Source organism: Parasteatoda tepidariorum, chromosome 5 (assembly GCF_982258835.1).
Source record: "Parasteatoda tepidariorum strain Cologne lab strain chromosome 5, Ptep-v5.0, whole genome shotgun sequence".
In the NCBI taxonomy this organism is placed as follows: Eukaryota; Metazoa; Arthropoda; class Arachnida; order Araneae; family Theridiidae; genus Parasteatoda; species Parasteatoda tepidariorum.
This window is the reverse complement of record NC_141759.1, coordinates 65820313-65841131: the sequence shown is the minus strand read 5'-3', so window position 1 is coordinate 65841131 and position 20819 is coordinate 65820313. Positions and strand designations below refer to the sequence as shown.

The 20819-nt window shown below is 28.8% G+C and overlaps 1 protein-coding gene across 9 annotated transcripts in view; it reads left to right on the top strand.

Moving 5' to 3' along the window:
* LOC107447491 (protein hu-li tai shao) overlaps positions 1-20819 on the top strand; it is a 68739-nt gene that overhangs the window by 12986 nt on the left and 34934 nt on the right. For all 9 annotated transcript variants that reach the window (XM_087164121.1, XM_087164118.1, XM_087164122.1 and 6 more), the window contains 6 exons: positions 10514-10695; positions 12488-12782; positions 14892-15122; positions 16434-16577; positions 17983-18081; positions 18818-19045. In XM_087164121.1, coding sequence (XP_087020247.1) covers positions 10529-10695; positions 12488-12782; positions 14892-15122; positions 16434-16577; positions 17983-18081; positions 18818-19045 — 1164 coding nt within the window. In that variant the 5' untranslated portion in view covers positions 10514-10528. The remainder of the gene's footprint in view (positions 1-10513; positions 10696-12487; positions 12783-14891; positions 15123-16433; positions 16578-17982; positions 18082-18817; positions 19046-20819) is intronic.

The following is a 20819-nucleotide window of genomic DNA, read 5'->3' as shown; positions in this document are numbered from 1 at the left end:
AAAGTAAAACAAGCAAAACTATAATTGTGAAATGCACGATATCACATGCATCGAATGCATAGTGTTAATACCGCATACTCCAAAAAGAAGAAAAAAAAATGCAAATCGAATTTTATGAATCTTCACGCACTAAGAAAATAATCATATTTTATCATTATTAGTGTTCAAATAAATTTAAAAACCCGCTTTCAAGGCACGGAAGCTTGTGACGAATTCGCAATTTTAATATATCTTTGTTTTATCTTTAAATTCTTCCAACTAAGAATAACGTCGGAGATGCTCACGTAATAATACGTGAATTAAAAATTCAAATTTCTTTCTTGCGGTTTCGTCTCAGAAATCACGAGTAACAGACAATTAAATGCCTTGAATACCACTGTAGTTAAAGTCATCACCGTATAAGTAGTTCGTGTTGTTACATTTATTTCCAGAAATTATTGTTCATCTAAATATTTAAGGTCACTTACACTAATAATTTAAGAATACTAATGTATTAGACACGAAGCATGAGATAGCTCTGTCGTGGGTTTCAAAGAAGATGCCTTAAATAGTAAATATTATCCTATTATGACATTCTTAGTCTGGATTAACGTGAAAAACGGCTGGTTTTTATTGAATTTTTGAGTGACATAAGTTTGAGAAATATAAAGGTACATCAACTTGTGTTTATACACTAGATTGCCCAAGGAAGTCATTTTGACTGCTTTTTAATTTCAATTCGAAAAACAATGATGTATAAAATGACGCAATTTCTTAGAATTTTGTAACTTTTTGTACAACATATAATTTTTTTTCTTGTTAATATTTACTAATAAGTTGTTATTTAGCTGTAAATAATATAAAAATATTAAAAATTTCAGACAAATTTCTTTACAAATTAGTTATTCTTACACAATCTAGTCATTTTGAATGCTTTTGGGCAATATAGGTATATACTAAGTTTGTCTTTCTAGTGTTATTTAACTTAATATACGTATTGGTAGCCTAACTTTTATACATTTTTAAAATTTTCTTCTGCTTTTAAAAAGCAAAGAGCTGTAAGGTTTTATTTATCAGCTCTTCCTTGCAAAAAATTTCCACAGTAATTGGTACTAAAGAATTGTCTGTGCTGTTTTGGCTTGTGTATTAATATATATATATTTGCAAATATACATTTAATTAAACACTAGAAAGACTGAAACTTAGTATATACCACCTATATTGCCCAAAAGCAGTGCAAACGACTGGATTAAAAAAGAATAACCAATGTGTTAAGCAATTTGTTTAAAATTAATGTTTAATATTTTTTTAAATTTTATTTACAGTTATATACAAGTTATTAGTAAATATTAACAATAAAAAAAAATGATATGTCGTGCAAAAGTCACAAAATTCTAAGAAATTGTGTCATTATATACATCATTGTTTTTCTAATTGAAATTAAAAAGCAGTTAAAATGTCTTTCTTGGGCAATCTAGTGTTAAAATAGTTCATTTTGTTGCAAAACCCTTCGATTATTCTGTGTAAGAAAATTAATCGAAATAAGGTTTTCAAAGAATTCGTTGGCGAACCTTCATGATGTTGAAGGAATTATGATCACTGATTGATTTGATATGTATCTCTAAATGATTCTCTGGATTCTCTGATATCCTATGCTATCGAAAGTAGATCGATGATTATTGGGAAAGCCACCTGATGCCTTTCAAATTTAGTTCTTTCACAGTTCAACTAATTCGAATTACTAATGAAATTGTCTGTAAGCTGTGGACCGATCATCCGTTTCGTCATTTAGTTTTGGTATTGCCAGTTTAGCATTTTGCTTTCATCTTAAAAACTGATGGGTGAGCAAGATGTTTTTTTAAATTTATTCTCCGGGGTGCCATCTAGACTTGAGCTCCAGATCTTGCTTTTTTTGAGATCTGAGAGATTATAATCTGCTTTATCGAATATGATTAATTTTAATGTTTCGTGTTTGAAATAATTTTAGTAAGTTCTTATGGATAGGGTGATAGATTTAAGAATGAAAATAGTTTTGTATTAGAATGAGATAAATATCAATGAGTTCTATCTGCTGGAAAATATATTTCCTAGTTGTTTTTTATCTGATTATTTTATGTCTAATAATTTTAACCCTTTTCCTCTGGCTACTGTTAGACTTGCTCTTCCCATTATATGGTTGACTTAATTCAATGACAATTCTGCTATTTAATTATAAAAGAAAATTTAAGCTCAAAAAAAGTTAAAATGTCCGATCCATCAGGATCTCTATAAGGGTTTGCATTCTACTAACTAGGGTCCCTACGATCAGTATACTTTTTTTTAATGTCGTAGTTTACATCATTTAAAGTTACACAGGGTGCGTAGCGTTTTTAAAAAGTGCTTAAAGGTGCTTATTTTTGATTTTCGTTTTTTAAAAGCCCTTAAAGGTGCTTTTTTCATTGAGTGTTTTTAAAAAGTGCTTAATTTTTTTCGAAATGAGATTTTACCATGTTGATTTTCGCTACGAAGTGTGGAAAGAACACAGTTCACCTTGTTCTATTCAACATTTTCACAATTAATTCAACCTCAATCTATTTCGCCATATTGCCAGTTCATAGCGTATGAAAACGCCATTCGTTTTACATGACTCAAAATTTCATGATTTTTGACAATCGTCAAAAACAATGCCAAAAGGTTTTTTTTTTTTTTTTTGGCATGACATGACAGTTAAAACGAGATAAAACCGTCAATTGTCAAAAACTTTCCAACCCTGCCTAATTATATTTTTTGAGTGCTTGAAAAGTGCTTATTTTTTGTTGAATAATTTGGCTACGCACCTTGTTACAGAATAGCCGATTTCTATTCTTATGTTATTAAACTTTTCAACTCAACCCAACCCAACCCGATCATTAATGGATTTTAAAAAATTAAAAATTGAAGGTAGTTTTCATAAGGCTGCTGGAAATTTTATTGTTTTAGTTTAAATTTTTTTTTTCACTCGATAAACTTAATTGCCGAGCGGCATGTTTTGACCCGGCTATGTAATGAACATGTAGTTTATTAGTCAAAATTTCTGATTGAACTAAAATTGTAAGACACTTCGTCCGTTTTATGTTTAGTTAGTATTTTGAATTCTGTATTTTATTTGTTCTTTATTCACTTTGTAAAAACAGCCTTTTATCTACTTTGCACAAAGTTACACTATACTTTTTCGACATGAAAAACTGATAAAGAACGTTTGTATTATAAATATTTAAGAACAATTCAAATTGAAAACATCGAAATTTAGTTCTGAATGTGTAAAAATCCTCATTTTTCTCAATGTTGGTGTTTTTTTTTATTTTATTTTACGCCACATACAATTACATTCCAATTACGAAATTGGTAATCAACATATTTCGATGAAACTTGATGTGAAATGAAAAGAAACTTAAAAAAATATAATTCGTTGCTTCTACGGCTTATAAGCATAAATTTGTTTTTGCCTTGTTTTTAAATAAGTTCCTGCACAATTAACTTAAATCAGTTTTATCTAAATGAAAAATTACACGCGTGTTTTTGCCCTGCCCTCTCTCCCACCCCCTTAAAACATACGTACGTCGCTAGCAAAATAAGTTGTACAATTGTTCCCAATGCGATTGGAAGCTCTGTCCTTGTCGTGGCTATTTAATATTCGATAAGTCTACGATTCACTCATTAAACTAATCCTTTGTTTCTAAAATTAAGTATGACCTATCTTAACGAAAAGTTTGACCTTGGAAAAAATTTATGTTCAGTACAGAATAATATATCCTGTTTTTTTATTTCGGGGAATCTAGAATTTTCACTTCCTCGTATTCATCACACTAGTAAACGTAATTAGCTTAGTTTACTAAAACCCATAGCACTTTTTTTTATACGTAGTTTCTCATAAGAACAATAAATTTTAGTTTCAATTCGAATTATGACTAAGCTATTCTTTTTTTTAAGTAGTATTTCTTGTCTGTTTCGTCATTGCGTATGCTAATTAGTCATTGCATTTATCATACTTTATATGCTGATGTTCTTCTGTAACATGATCGTTCTTAGAGAATTAATGGAGATTTATATTTTCTTTTGTGTTTAATATTTTTTTCTTCTTACAAATAGATGATATTTGAGCTTATTACATTTTTTTAAAAATGTTATATTGTATTGAATTTCTTATCAGTTGCTAGCATAGAATTCTGTGAACTAATTCCAGGTCGAAAAGTTTGATTTATTTTAGATGTTTAGTTTGTACTCTTTTCTTATAAAACTGATTATTTATGCAGAAATATGTTTTACACAGTTAAAAATACAGTTTCAAAATTTGTTTTGTTAGCAACTAATTTAGTTTTGAATTCGGACTCATGTTTAAATATTGAAGTGAAAAAGGCTTTTCTCAGAGAGAAAATTTATCTTCTTAAGGTTCCACAACCCCATGTGAAGTATCCTTTCTTCTTTTATTCGTGAAACTTAGTTTACGAATCCGTTCAACCAAATATGATATGTAACATGCCTTTAGACTTTTTTTTAGTGTTATATTATTTTGTTCTGATTTTCTTGTTGTGAAATCTGAACACAGATAGAAATATCCGTGACAATTCTATGTCAGAAAGCTGGAATATGTATCATTCACTTTCAGGCCCCAGACTTCTCCTCGTCAGGCTTAGTTTACCACACTGCTTATGCTTAATAAGATTACTTAGCATGTAATGTCTACGTTTAGAGTAGTCTATCCGTTTCAAGCTCTTGTGCCTTTACTTTTCTAAGTAATGACAAAACGCTCATGATACTAAAATGTTTTTATTTAATTGAACATCCATCAATCTATAACACTACAATTCATGAAAATTAACTCAACAATTAACGAAATGAAATTAATTAGAATAACTAACGAGTAGAAGGTAAAAATCTGTTCATTTCAGTGAAATTATTGTGATTTTTTGACAATTAGCTTTGAATGTATAGAAACACCAAGAAGCTGCTTTAAACAGCATCATTTATGATGAAGTATAGTGGCATGTGCAACTATTTTTGAAGGAATGCTGCAGGAAATAAAAACTTTACTTTTGTGTCACCGCAATGAATTTGTTTTTAAAACAACTGATAACTTAAATATTCCTTAGTTGTAACAAGAATGACATCAGTAAGTCTCGAAAATTCAATAACGATCTCGAAGCGAATATTTTTAAATCTAAGGCATTTACAGGGCCTTTTTTCTCTCCAGTAATGTGTCACGTTGCAAGATTTTTGGGATTGCAATTTATAAAAAGAAATTTACTTCAGCTTATTAGCTTACTACTTAAAATTAAGACTAATTAAGAATTTGGTAGGATTTTTAAAATTCGAACTTTAAAGATTTGGCTAAAACTTCTGTGCTTATAAATAACCGAATTTATTAACTTTGTCTTAATAACTTCAAATAAACTTGCGGAAAAATTATCAAATGAACGAATGCATAGTACACAATCAGAAAATAGCGCCCCAGAGTTTCTCTTTTCTTGACCCCACGCTAACCTTTACTGTTTTAACCTAAACAAAGCCTTTGATATATATATTTTTATTTAGTTGTATAAAGAATGGAAAATAGTTTTCCTTCGACATTTAAAAATTAAAGAAGTTGGTAAGAAGTATACCCTATGGCCTTATAAAGAGTTAATGAAATTAAATTATAGCAAGTTTTCAACGTTCTTTATAGAAAAATTTTATTATTTTTTTACTTTATACTTTATTTACGTTTTTAATTATTAAATAAGTCCTTATACTGTTTTGAACTTGTTTTAAATTTTCTTTATTCTATAACTAAACTAAATCTAAGGAAATAAAGTTTTTTTTCTTTCGTTACTTTCGTGGTTGTGATTTTAATTCTCGAAAAGGTTAACTATATTCCTTTATTTTTTGTTAAACAGGGTGCGCAGCGTTTTTAAAAAGTGTTTAAAGGTGCTTATTTTCGATTTTCGTTTTTTAGAAGCCCTTAAAGGTGCTTTTTTTCATTGCGTGTTTTTAAAAAGTGCTTAATTTTCTTTTTTTCAAAATGAGATTTTTCCTTTACCATGTTGATTTTTCGCTGCGAATTGTGCAAAAAGACACAGTTCACATTGTTCTATTCATCGTTTTCACAATTAATTCAAACCCAATCAATCTACTTCGACGTATTGTCAGTCCGTAGCGTATGAAAACGCCATTCGTTTGACATGATTCAATATTTCATGATTTTTGACAATTGTCAAAAATAATGCCAAAAGTTTTTTTTCTTCTTCGACATGACGCTTAAAACAAGATAAAACAGTCAATTCTCAAAAACTTTCCAACCTTGCCTAATAATGATATTTTTTTAAAGTGCTTAAAAATAATATTTTTTGAGTGCTTTTTTTTGTTGAATAATTTGGCTACGCACCCTTTTAAATAATTGGGATAAAAATTTTTTTTCTCTACAGTTTTTGAGATTAAATGTAACAAATTTATGTAACAGAGCAAAAAAAAAATAAAAAATAAATAAATATATCTATATATATATATGGGAGAAAAAAAGTGATCATTAAAATGTTGGCATACCTTTTATTTTTGTTTCCCTTATAGAACTAACTTTGTGATTGCCTTAGCTTTTTTCTTTCATGTCGTAAAGCTTCGTTGGTCATCCAAAAATATCCGAAACTCCCGGAAGAATGCGGTCTTAAGTCATTTCAATGAATTCTTCAATGATAAAGTATGTACTCAGGTGGTAATTTTAGCTCCCACGCTATTATATGTCTTTTCAAAGTTAAATCCCAATCATTTTTGTTAGTTTGTATTGTTCAATGCTCTGATTTATTGTTGGTTACAAATTATTACCGTTTGAAGTATGAATTATTTGTGTTGGAAAACTAATGAGAAGTGTTGTTTACGACGATCTCTTTATTTTTCGCCATTTTGGCTGATGAAGTAATAAAAAAAAACCCAGTTCTTTTCTTCTGGCGTAATTTACCTTTCTTGCAGTACAATAAAACATTATTTGTGAAAATCTTATTTTATTCTGTTTCGTTTTAGCTGTTATTGTTTAAAAGATAACAGCTTAAGTTCTGTTATTTTTGTATTTCTTTATTTTATTTAAAAGCGTGTTTTTAAAATAGATTGAGATGGAATATTTGAATTATATTTCGGAATTAATAATATTTTGTGCGAAATTAGAGCGCGTATATTTATTACTGATCATTCTTTTCGTACAATGGAATTCAAAAAGAATTATCGACCTTTAGACAAATGGCCTCTGTTCTGCATTATAATATTTTAGTTTTGTATAAACCGGTGTCTTGCATTAATAATTATGCTCATACCCTTAATTCTGGCATTTGAAATTGAGGTTCTTACTGAAATGATGCAAGTTTACTAATAGTTTATTTGTCCTCCTTATAACTTTGTTTATTGATTAGAAATGTAAGCTTCCCTCGGTACTTTAAATTCCGAAATTTTTATTTTGAAAATTAAGGGCTCTTAATAATTTTGGTACAATATCCTCAAAAGCTCTTGATTTCCACTATCGCCAATTGATTGAAACTATTTAGTGTTTAAAAAATATATGTAAGAAGTTTTTGTTTAGTCTTTAGAAAAAACTAAAGAGTTCTTATTATAATGAGAATCCAGTATTTCTTGCAACAATCGAAATCGTGTGTTTTTAGGAGAAAAGTAAGAATTTCATTTTTTTTAAAAATTCAACATTTGATGATAAATAATTGTATTTTTAAGGTCCTTTAATTTTTTTTAAAAAAAAGTCTAATTTTTATTTTGATAAAAAAAGTGGGAATCCTGAAATATTACTTCTAAAATGCAAAATTTGGTACGTTTAAAATTATATCTCAATCCTTCATGCATGAGAAACAGTTGTTTTTAATCACTTTAATTTCGTTTACTTACGTCTATATTTTTAATTTCAAAAAAAATATTAACAGTTTTTCTTAGTAACCTATGTTTTTTTCCCCACCCCCATTCGACCAATTATTATTTTTTGTCTTGAAAACTTTGAATTAGATAAGTTATTTCAATTAGTTAAAATGTAAACTTTGGTTTTTGTTGACGAAGACGGCCTAAATTTTAATTTTTAAGAAAGGGGGAAAACCCTTTCTTTTAATCATTGATATCTAGCAATATTTTATATTACATTTATATTTTGTCAGTCTTAATTCTTTTATTTCTTAATTAAAAATTGACTAATTTAGTAATTTATTGAATGTAGTTTTTTTTATTTTATTTTAAATTTCATTTTAGCTATGTAAGAATATTTCTCATTATGTAAGTCATTTTTTTATTTGATTGACAAATGGAATTTTTCTGCTGTCATTTTATTGTTATCTAATTATTTTCATGGAAGGGATGACAAATAGTGTATTTATCAGACAAAAGGTTTTTGTGTGGTGATATTCGCTGTGAATGTTTCATTTGGCGGAGTTGTTTGACCTTTCCGTTTGCCTTTCAGAACTTTTCAGCTAAGACGTGAACTTCCTTTTCAATTTTCGTGCATTGCGTTCATCATCCCGTGCACGATGAATTTCGTAGTGTCCAATTTTAGTTTATAAATAGTTGTGGTTTAGCTTTTTTTTCTTTCCCTCTTCCGATCGAGGAAGTAATATCGTAGAAGTGTTCGTTGTAGGCTAATTGAAAAATAAGCCTTTACTTTTTTGGTGGGTCTTTTGTTAAGCTTGGAACCTTTTGGAACCAGGTTACTAGATTTAAAAAAAAATTGTAGATTTTTAAAGCTATGTCTGCTCATTGCAAAAGCATAAACTGTCATGCTAGTTTAGTTAAATAAAGGGGGTTAGATTAAGGTGACCATATTTTAAAACCATGATTTGAGAACAATTAAGTGGAGCGTCCTCGAAAAGTTTCACTATAACAGGACATCCTACATTTATTTATAAAAAATATTAATTTATATTAAAAATATTAGTGGCAACAATTTTTTTTAAAATTGATAACTAATATCAGGTACAGAACTATCTTCATCAAACTTGATATTATTGCAAAGCTATTTCGAATTATGATATTCTGTATTTGTTTAGTACATGTGAAATGAATAAATGTATGATTGATTATTCAAATTTGTTTATTCTTCGCTGAAATAATTTTCAGACGAATATGGAGTTTTCATCAATTTGGTTTAGCATTGCAGTTTTCGGAAGACAAAATTATCTTGTTGTGTATTCTTTGTAAATATACACTTATCTTTCAAAAATAAGCCTGCGCATTTCTGATATTTATTTATTTATTTTTTTAAATGTTTCACTTCAAGTAAAATTGAGGACATATGTTAAGATTTGTGGACGTTTGTTGTCTTCAAATTTTGAAAGTTAAGAACTAATAAAATTAGATGATGTCTGGCTACCTTAGTTTAATGAATTTTATAATTCAGTTGGCGCATTTCTAAGTGACGACGTTGTTTGTAAAATGTCGGATTTTTAAATAATTTTGCGAATTATAGATTAGCGACTAGGAAGTAATGTATGGCAGACAAAAAAACTGATCACGTTATTTCAGTAAGAAATTTTCCTACGTTATTTGAAATAGACACAAAAGAATTCAAAATAGTAAGTAATTTTTTTATTTGTCGATTAGTTGTTTCACATTTTTTTTTTAGACTTACTAAAAAGGAATAAATTTGTTCCAACTTAGAATAAGAATTTTAATAAGATCTAATTTGAAATGGTAGAATTGGTTTACAATTCTTAACACAATTTTTGATTTTTTGATATGATTTTCTATTTTGATTCTTTTTTTTTTTTTTAAGTAATACTTTTCTTAACCTCTTAACGATTGGTTAATTTTCAAGAAAACGTTCATAAAAACGCCCATTTTTTCGCTTTTGTATTTGTATTACGTATTTGATTAGTGCAGACATCTAGTTTAAAATAAACTATCTACAATTACCTTAAAAATATCCTGGTACTGCCATCTTGTGTAAAATGAGAAATAAAATGTTTTCCGGGCAAAAGAAATGAATTAGTTTTATTCTTATTGGCGCGTTACTACTGATCACTCCAGCCCATCAATATCAGGGGAGCAAGAAATAAAGGGCGAAAATTTACCCCGTCATTTTCACTGGAGGGAGAAGGAAGGGGTTAAAAATATTTTAATTTTATTGCAGCTTGAATTTATCGACCTTTTTTTATGATGATTGAGCTTTTTATTTATTCTTTTTTTTTGTTTTTGTTTTCTTTTTTTGTTTGTTTTCTAGATTATTAATCTCTAGCTGAGCAGTAAATTTATTTTGTCTTTTGATTCGCCTTTAACTTTAGTGATTGTGAATTAAAAAATTATTTTAGTTTCATTAAAATATAATTTCTAACTTCAAATTTCAGATTTTTTTCTTCCGAAGATGGGTAATATTCTATCTAGAATTAATACAATTATTATTAAAGCAATGTTACAAATAATCCATTTGCATTTTTGATTTTTAAAATTTGAAATGTTTTAATGTCATTCAAAAGTAACTAATTTCATAAGCTTTAAAATTATGCTACTTAAATAAATTTGCGAAGTTTAAATATACCAGAACTTTAATTTTTTAAAATTTCTTCTACAGTAGTGAAACCTCAGGATGACCAGCACAGAAAATGCCAACGAGGTCAACGAAAACGCTAAAATTCCAGAAATGTATGATCCAGATGATCCTGAGTGTCAAAGGCAGATGTGGAGACCACCAGATATTCAACAAGATGTTCAAGAAATGGAACGAAGGAAGAGAGTTGAAATTATTATGAATAGGTAATTTCACCTAGGTTTTGTTTTTAAAAATCCGTTATAAGGTGACAAATTTATATGAACATAACATAGACTTCATACACTAGAATGTCTTTATTATTTTAAAAGATTAAGAGAGGAAAATCCCAAGTGACATTTTAGAGAAAATTTAATTTTTTTCTTTGAAATATCTTACTTTAGCCTTATTTGATGATACTTTATTAATTTTGCTTAGTCTTTTATTTGGCTAAGTAGAAAAATCTATATAAACATAACATGGGCTTCCTAATAAAACTAAAATGTCTTTATTTTCTGAAAAGATTATTTTCTGAGAAGAAAATTCGAGGTGACATTTTACTGAGAATTTGGATTTATCAGGGAAATTGTCTTATTTGATTATATAGTACATGGTGCATAGCATTTTTAAAAAGTGCTTAAAGATGCTTATTTTTGATTTTTATTTTTTAAAAGCCCTTGAAGCCTTGGTGCTTTTTTTATTGGGTGTTTTCAAAAAGTGCTTTATTTTACTTTTTCAGAAATGATTTTTTTTTCTTTACCATGTCAATTTTTGCCACATATTATTCAAAAGTGTGGATTACACAATGTTCTATTTAACGTTTTCACAATTCATTTCAGTGTACCGTTAGTCCGTATCGTATGATAGCATCAATCATGTTACATTTTTGATGAAATGCTTGCGGGTCCGCATGTGCGTCTACTGAGCGTTGGATTCGGTGAGATTCTTGCACTCTCATGTGCAACTCTGCTGTATTTTGATATTCTCAATTTCAAGCTTCATTTTCCACCCTCTGAAATCGAACTGAAAAGTCTCTTAATCATTCTATAATGGCTAATATAATCAAGAAAAGAGTTCTTTGTCAGAAACTATTGGAATAATTTTCTTAATTTTTTTTTATTAATACGAAATAAATATAGTGTTAATGTAATAAATACAGTAGAGAACCGATTATCCGGAACGATCGGGACCATCGCGATTCCGAATAACTGATTTTTCCGGTTTTCTGAATCGCTACAAAATGCCGTTTTTTTAATGTTTATAAAACGAAACTAAAAAATTCCACTTGAAATAGTTTTAGAAATAATAAAAAATGATAAATAATAATACACTTAAGTTTAAATAAGGAAAGAAATTATGAAATAAAAATTATATACAGGCTTATATATGTTATTAATGTTATTAATGTTATTAACATTAATAACATATATAAGCTATTTGTGCTTATGTGAGATTCGTCTACGAATGGCTTTTGATCCGTCCTCTAAATCAGTTCTTTCGTCAACTCGATACGCTGTACGCTCTAAATAACAAAGTGGGCTCAAAATCTTGCAGTAAAAAAAAATTTTTTTTAATGGAAGAAAGTTAATTTCCGGTTCCAAATTTCATTCCGGTTATCTGGTTTTCCGGTTTTCTAATTTCCGCATAAGAGGTTCTGCACTGTATTTGTTTTTTTCTCTATAAATGATATTTGTTTTTAAAAGTTTTATTTCAATATTTTTGTGTGGAAAGCTTATAGTTTAATACAGTGTTTTTGCTGACTTTTAACTAACCCAAGTAATTTAGCTAATCTGTCAGAAAAAATTAACATAAGGCAAATGAAAAAAAAGAATTTTTGCAAAACTAATGCTCTCTCCTTTGGTTAAGGCTTGATAGATGTCTGGAACGGAATCATAGTAAAACATACTTCAAATTTTTACCAAGTAACTTTGATAAAAGCGGTAAAACCTAAGATTCACCAGGCTTCATATTTTTTCAGTAGAAAATGTTTATTATAAATTTTTTCACTTTATTTTTCAGTCAAGTTTTTCGAGAAGAGCTAGAGAGGATCATAGAGTCCCAAATGAGTGAAGGTGGGGTCACAGCAAATTTGTCTGCTCTACAACAAGTGACAGAACTTTTGCTTCCTCACACTTCTCGTACAGCTCCAACAGCTGTTAGGTCTGGTGTTTGCGTTATTCCAATCAATGACATCCGGGGAGTAGATGGATTACGTTATGCTAAAGGTGAAAAGGTACAGCGAGCTAAGTTGGCTGCAGTCTATAGGTTAATAGATTTGTATGGCTGGGCTGAAAGCATGTTTAACAATATAACTGTAAGTATTTTTTCAAATTAAATATTTTTATTATTGTTTCTTGTAATGATTTGCAATTGGAAATTTTTGTGATATTTTATTTAATAATTTGTATTAGAATTGTGTATTTATGTATGTTAAATATTTATTTTCCTGTACAATGTTTTTTGATCAAAAGAAATACTCAAAAATTAAAAAGAAAAATTAAATTTTTTTATTTGTTATTCAAAGATATTTATGCTAAATATAAGTGTATTAACATTTAAATGAGTTAAAGGATTTTATATTAATATTAATATTTTTTTAAACACATTTTGTTAAAATAGCAATTAGTATTTATCCATAATTACGATTTCACAATTATTATTGCAGTCTTATGGTTGAATAATAAAAATATCGATTCTTAAGAATCTTCGTAATTATCTATTTGAAACTTTTTTTCTTTAATTACTAGAAGTTGTGATATTTTGTTGTTAGAAACTAATCTGATAATTTTTTCTACTCCTAATACAATTTTAAAAACATCTAAGAACAAAAATAATTTATTAGTACAAAAAAAAAAAAAAAAAAAAAAAAAATGCAATAACATAAACTCATCTAAAATACTGTGAACAAAATCTTTCAATGGAACATTTATTATTATAAGAACATTTATTCCAAGTAATCAATTTAATTTCATCTTTCTGTATTGAAGTATAAAATTTCAGCGTTTTATCATTTTTAATTTTTTTTATAGAATTACGTAACACATAAACTTTAAAAACAGTAATGCTAACTGTAGAGATTTCTGTATTATTACTTTTGTTTATTGACAGCTAGTTGAAAAGTTGGCACCTTTGTTTTAAAGTATATATAGTTTGTTTCTGCTAAAAATTGCTAGATTCTAAAATCTGTATTTTTATAAAAGTACATCTGCAAAGAAGACAGTTTAATTTAATTATTGTCTTTTAAAATTAAATTTTTTTGGATTATATGTAATACAAATTAAATATCTTTATTAAGTTTGCAAAAAGTTATGTATTCAAACAACCATTTAATAAAATAATATTGTTGTAAAGAAAATGTTTTTATAACCCATTATTTAAGAAAATGCATTTACTACTCACAGTCGCAATAACTCTTTTAAATATTTATTCTATTCATTAAAAAAATTAACATTATTTCTGTTGCTTTAGGATATTTTTTATTGCTTTATTACATAGTTTTAGATTGTTTAAATGTAAAACCTTGGTTTCTGAAGATTTTTTCCTCAAATCAATTGCTTCAGTATGGAAATCAACAAAAGAATATTAATATGCCTCAAGTTTGTTTTAACTAAAATCTTATGTCCTACAAAAGTTAGTTCTATGTTCTGTTTAAATTTTTAAATGAATCGAATAAAAGTTGAAGGAGTAATGAAATTTGTCATTTTCGGACACATTTATCTGATTTATCTGTCTGAATTGTGTTTGCATCTCATTCTCACAATTTAAGGTATTTTTTTTTCTCTTTAAAAAAAATAATTAAATCCAGAATTACTGATCAGAGAATGAATTTACAATACTAAAAATGTTATTTTACGTTTTGACTAGTAAAGGTTTATCAAGTTTGTTTGATACTTAGTTAATATACGAATTAAAGAACTGATCAGTACATACAGGCCTTTGGTGTGTTTATTATTATTATTTTTTTTTATATCAAAAACCAAAATTATTTAAATTTTATTCAACATTTGCTGCTATGTATGAAAATATTCTTATGTCATTTGTAAGAACTATGACTTGATTATGTAATATTTAGCTTCTCTTATACCAATCTCTTTAAATATTGAATAGAATGTTTAATTTTCTTTTATCAATATGCATATATTATTAATTCAATATTGTTTTAAAATTGACTACTACCATTTATATTAATTTATGATTTATTTCTGAAATAGAAAAATAAAGGTATTGAACATGCTTAGACATTTTTTGTGTACATATAGTTATAAATGTAATTTAATATTTTATTAATTTAGCATAATGTAAATTATATAAGAAGAGCATCCTAAATGATTTTGTTTATAAATGAATCTTATTTTTAAAAAAAAAAAAAAAAGAGAAATTTTGACAAATGTCATTGATATGGCGAAAATGTTTTCTCTTACAGGTGCGTGTTAGTCAAGACCAAGAACACTTTCTATGCCATCCATATGGATTACAGTATCATGAAATCACTGCCTCATCCTTATTGAAAGTTGACATGCAAGGAAACGTTATTGATCTTGGGACAACAAACTATACATTCAATAAATCAGGATTTTCTTTGCATTCAGCCATTCATGCTGCCAGGCCAGATATAAAGTGTATTATTCAAGTCCATTCTCCCCCTTGCATTGCCGTAAGTGTATTCCTTCTCAATTTTTTAAAATTGCAAGAATATTTTAATTTTAAATAACCTTTAAAGTTATATAACTCCGACTATATTCCTTTTCCTGTATGTTTACTATTTACTATGTTTAAACTTCTTTCCTATAAATTTTACTTCATACTTTTTTATAGCAATTTTCTAACTTCAATTTTGTGGATACAATTTTATTACCATCGTTGAACAGCCGACCCAATTTAGGGTTTACGCTACTAATGCTCTACTCCGTAGCCATGTAATTTTGAACCCAATCCAGAAGACAAAGGAACTCCTGGATCAAGTATTGGGAGAAATTTGCCTTCATAGAGGACTTTTTTTGATGGAACTAAGCTGCATTTGCGTTACATCGAGAGGTAAAACCACAAAAGTCTCCCACGGTTAGTCTGATAACAAGGGGATTCTAACCTATGATCCGTCTACCACTGAGGATAATTTACGTCAGCTCTGTGGTCGCTGCAATCAGAGTGCGGAATTCGAATTGACCAGCTATAGCTGTGATCGAACCCTGGTCACCTCATTGGGTGTCGAGCGCTCTATTCCCTGAGTCACCACAATTGAACTCATTCCTAACGAGTATATGAGGAATCTCTGTAATAAGGAATGTCTGTATTTTGTTGCTCCTCAAATCAGTGTGCTTCAGCAACTAGGATGTAGTTGTGTTGGCCAAAATTACTAACACAGAAAAATTTATTGAAAATATTTGAAAATAACGTTTATTTTATCTGCACACAAATTTTAAACATACTAAACTAAAAGACAAATAAAATTTTAAGGAGCAGTTTGATACTTCTTTAAGTAAAATTTTTAAGAAGTTTATGGAAAATTACTTTTTAAGTTCAAGACAACTAGAAAATTTTAAGACTTTCGCATTTCTTAAAAATGTCTGTATTTTGTTGCTCATTAAAGTAGTGCAAATGTTTTTTTGGTCCAAGCTGCAATTTTCTTGTTATTTTTCAATGAAATTAATTTAGAAACTATTCAAATAGTCTGTAAACTACTTTATCTTGATTTCTAAACCTGTTTACACACTGAGTTTCTGAATTGATTGTTTTTCTATTTTACAGATTAAGCCATATTTATTTATCAATTATCATAAAATCTTGTACATATTTATCTGTGCAAGATTATGTAACAAGATTGTGTACAAGGTATATGTTTATCATTTAAATGCTATGTTATATTTGTTCAAAGAAAATTGCATTTTTTTTAGCATGTGGCTATCATTCTAATTCAGTTATTTATTCATCTAAGAATAAGTTTTAAGTTAATTTGTTTTTTTTCTAGGTATCTGCCACCAAATGTGGTCTTTTGCCCATCAGTCAAGAAGCTGCCATTCTTGGAGAGATAAGTTACTGCGATTTTCATGGTATACCATCTGACCAATCTGGGAGAGATCAAATTTCACGTAGTCTAGGGCCTCTAAATAAAGTAAGTTGAAATCTTATGTTTCCAACTTTTTAATTGATATGTTTTAATGCAATGCTACCAAGCTTTTTCATTTTTTGCATAACTTTACATTGAAGGTTTTTTTTAACCTGTTAATTTAATTTGATTGAATTATTCTACTACTACAAATAGAATTTCTCAAGGAAATCTCTCACCAATCAAAACTCTGAATTAGAGTTCTCAAATTTTCAGTGGAGCTATCTATTTTATGACAATACAAGTTTCTGCCTTTTTCTCACCATTCAGACTTGATTGCTAATTGAAATTATCAGCTATCAAAACCACTTTGACCACTTTTTAAATATCTTGAGTTCTCAAATTTCTACTGGAGCTCTGTGCGTGATGCTAATACAACTGTTTCCTAAATGTTGCAAGGCTCTTTCACCATTTAATGGCCTATCAAAATTTTGATTGACTATTACTTAACTATTAACTTCTATTTTCACTGAAAATTCCCTCTACGCCCAGAAGCAGAATATTTTCAAATGTTCTGCAACAGGACTTATTAATTTAAACAAATGTTCTGCAAGCATTTCACAGCGCAAAAAAGCCAACTTTACAATAAAATACTATACTTTCATTTATTAAATTATAGGATCATACACAGATGCACTACATTATTTTTTAAACCAAGGCAAACATTCTTGATTTGTTACTTTTTCAATCACTTTTGAAGTAAAAAATTTTGTTAATGACTATGATGATGATGATGAATTATTAATAAAATGCCTATGATATGAAGGTCCAAACATTAAAATAAGGCCTGCCTTAAAAATTTTTTGAAAGGACAAGTGCCCAGATAGTGCACCATTTGCAAACACAAACATTCGTTGGTCTGTTGTTCCAACAACTTCTTCCTCTCCATCGAAAGCATTTGGTCTTTTAGAGACAATTCTGTCAATCGTGGATCCCCACAATTCACAAATTGCTTCTGAAATGGGAATTGAAAATACAAAATGTCATGAACTTTATGAAATTTGAAATCTCTGAATTTAATTCTTTTGCTTGCTTTAGAAGCTCTCTTAATAAAAATGGTTACAGAAGTATTCAAGATACAAATTGTTCTGCAGGACTTCATTTGTTCTGATACGTATGTCTCAGTTTTAGGCACTTTCTGCTTCTGGGCCTCTACGTTTTGGGTTTGACATAAATATTTTTTCTATTTTTTTAGGTCAGTGCAGAAAATTAATTTTGAAATTTGTTTTATTTTGTTAATCTCTTACACGCTAGATATATATTGAGAAATCGGCCTATTTGTGAAACATCAAAAGGATAAAATCAATAACTTCTGTTAATATATAGTGACAGATCACCAGGAGTTTTATCATATTTTTCTGATATTGATAAATATTTTTATTTGATATTGATAAGTATTTTTACTTTCTAGATTTTAATTTTGAGAAATAGGGGCATTTTAATTTGTGGAGAATCCATAGAAGAAGCAGTCTTTATGTTGCATAAGTGTGTTGCAGCTTGTGAAACACAGGTATGGATTTGTTCTAGAATATTAATTTAGTTTCTTTTTTTTTTATCTTCTTAATTATAAAAATTTTATAAATTATGAAACAAATATTTATCATAAATATTGTCTTGAACGGGTGTACAATTCCTTGTTTTAAGTAAACAAGTTTTTTCTTTTTAGATTTGTAAAGTTGTTTTACCAATAATAAATTCTAAGAAAGTCAAATATTTGAAAAGTCCCGCAGCGGACTGATCGTTCGGACAAGGTTCCCAGCAGATCACCGAAGTCAAGCATCACTGGCTGCGGTCAGTGTGCGGGTGGGTGACCACTTTTATCAGTTTGCGTAGGGACCGAGGGTGTGCGGTATGGGTCCTCGTTAAACTGTGCTACTGTAAAGTGCTCGACTTCGCGCGCCGTTCGTCGGGCTATCGAAGCTGGGGTGCCACCCCCTCCGCAGAGGATCAAAATTGTGATGGCTTGTCTTCGGCTAATCCTTTGGGATGCTTCCCAGACCGTCGCCAGTAGCCAATTGTGCAGCTCTAGTGCGACGTAAATTAACTACAACTACAACAACAATTGTATTTTTTTTTTTGCTTTAAAAAACAAAGTAAATGTGAAATGAAAATGGGATTTTTATCTACATAGTTTTCTTTAACGAAAGTTCCATTTGTGCACCAATTTATTTACATAACAATCTTGTTATGTATATTTGTTACAGTTTCTTGTAATTTTTTTTAAAAATGTGTTATTAATTGTTTAGGTGAGGTTAATGCCTATTGGTATTGATAATATTCAAATGATGTCAGAAGAAGCTATTAAAAATGAACGAGAAATGATCATATCTGGAGGTTATCCTATAGAAATCAAAGATGATGAACCTCCTGGAGGTGATGAAGATAAAGAGAAAGCAGAGCCAAAAGAGAAGCAAAAGAAATGGAGGGTTTGGGATCTTGAATTTGAAGCTCTGATGAGAATGCTGGATAATGCAGTAAGTATATTTGTTTATGCATATGCTATTTAATTATTAATTAGAAGACAGGGTTGCCACAGACTACTAAAATGCGACTATTTGCTACTATTTTCAGACTATGGCGACTTTTTTTTGCCTGAAAAGACTAAAAAAGCAACTATTTTCAGGAATATGCGACTATTGGGAGACTTTTTTACTCTTAGCGAAGTTTTTTCGCAAAAATGAACATTACTTTTCAGTCCACTCGCTAACATTTACGTATAGTGCCGCCTACCATGTGCATCAGAAATCTGATTAAAGCCGTCGGTATAAGACTACAATAGCGGTTTAACGATTTAATATGCAAGGATCCTTGACTACGCTAACGCTGTTACAGCTCTGATGAAGACGATTTTGATTTCATCTAGCTGCAGAGATGTAGATAGCGTTTAACTATAAAGACGCTAATAGTTTCGTGATGTTGAATGACGAAGAGTGAATTGAATCAGAACTCCCGGTTTCGTGCGAGGATCAGCGATGTCATTTAGAACATTTTTGTCTTTGGGATTTTGCGTTTTTTGAAGATTATTTTCAATGGGATTTAAGTCATTTTGCGATCGTTGGAAATAATTGCCGGGTTTCTCGTAAATTATTTTCAGCGAGACTTTTGCTACTTAGCAATCGTTTTGCATTATTTCATACCATTTTTTTTCTATCTGGATTTAACGATTCTTGTCAGTTATTTTTAGTAGACCTACTGTTACTTTGCGATTGCTGCACAATCGCTGTTATTTTAAATTTTCGTTCTGAACTCAGTTGATCAATGAAAAGAAAATAAATAAAAAAAAGATTCTCCATTAATTTTTTTCAATTATTGTTTTTCATTTTAAGCGTTTTTGTTCCTGTTCAGGCAACTATTTTTTATACTTTTAGGCAACTATTTTCCTGCTTGAGGCTACTAAAAGCAACTATTTTTGTTCATTTTTTACTGTGGTAACCCTGAGAAGATGATACAATGATACGTATCAGAATTTATATATTTATTTTAAATGTCTGATTTATTTGAAACACCGTTCAATGCTTAAGGTTTAAGCAGTTTTGTAATGAGTTTCTTTAATCAAACGGAAAATCTTATTTTTAAATGTTACTACTTAGGCTTATATTATTGCTGCTTTATTTTTTAAAACCTGATTTCTGACAGAATTATTATTTGAAAATGTTGAGTTAAAATAAAACTTAAAAGGTTGGATAAATTTTCTATTTTTCTAGCTAAGTTTTAAATAATGAGGTTATGCAAAAAGATGGTCCCAATTTGATTTTTATTTCACAAAATATAAATTAGACATGAACAGTTCGTATACTAATATAAGAGTTCGAAGTTTTTCATACAACTTTGGTGGAGATAACTTGGGGTTGATAATGCTAATATGCAGGTGTTTCATTTCACTATTGGTTGTGAGCAAGGATGCCTACTGTTCTGCTCTTAACAAAATTTTTTTTATAGTAGTGAAGAACTAAGGACTAAAACTTTGAAATGTTTTGTAATTTTACCATTAATTTAAAAGGTACACCTGAAATGACAGAAAGAATGGCATTTTATATGAAATTTTGAATTTATATAAAGTGATGGACAAAATAACAAATCAATTTGTAAAATAACATAATATCAATGCTAAAGTTCATAAATGAGAAGTTTTGTAACCACTGCATCAAATTTTCTTTAAGCAGAGTAAGTTTGCATCTGGTTGTGTTTAAGAGGGTTTCTATCAAGTTTGATGTTTTTAGTATTTCGGACTAGTATTCCGACACCTAA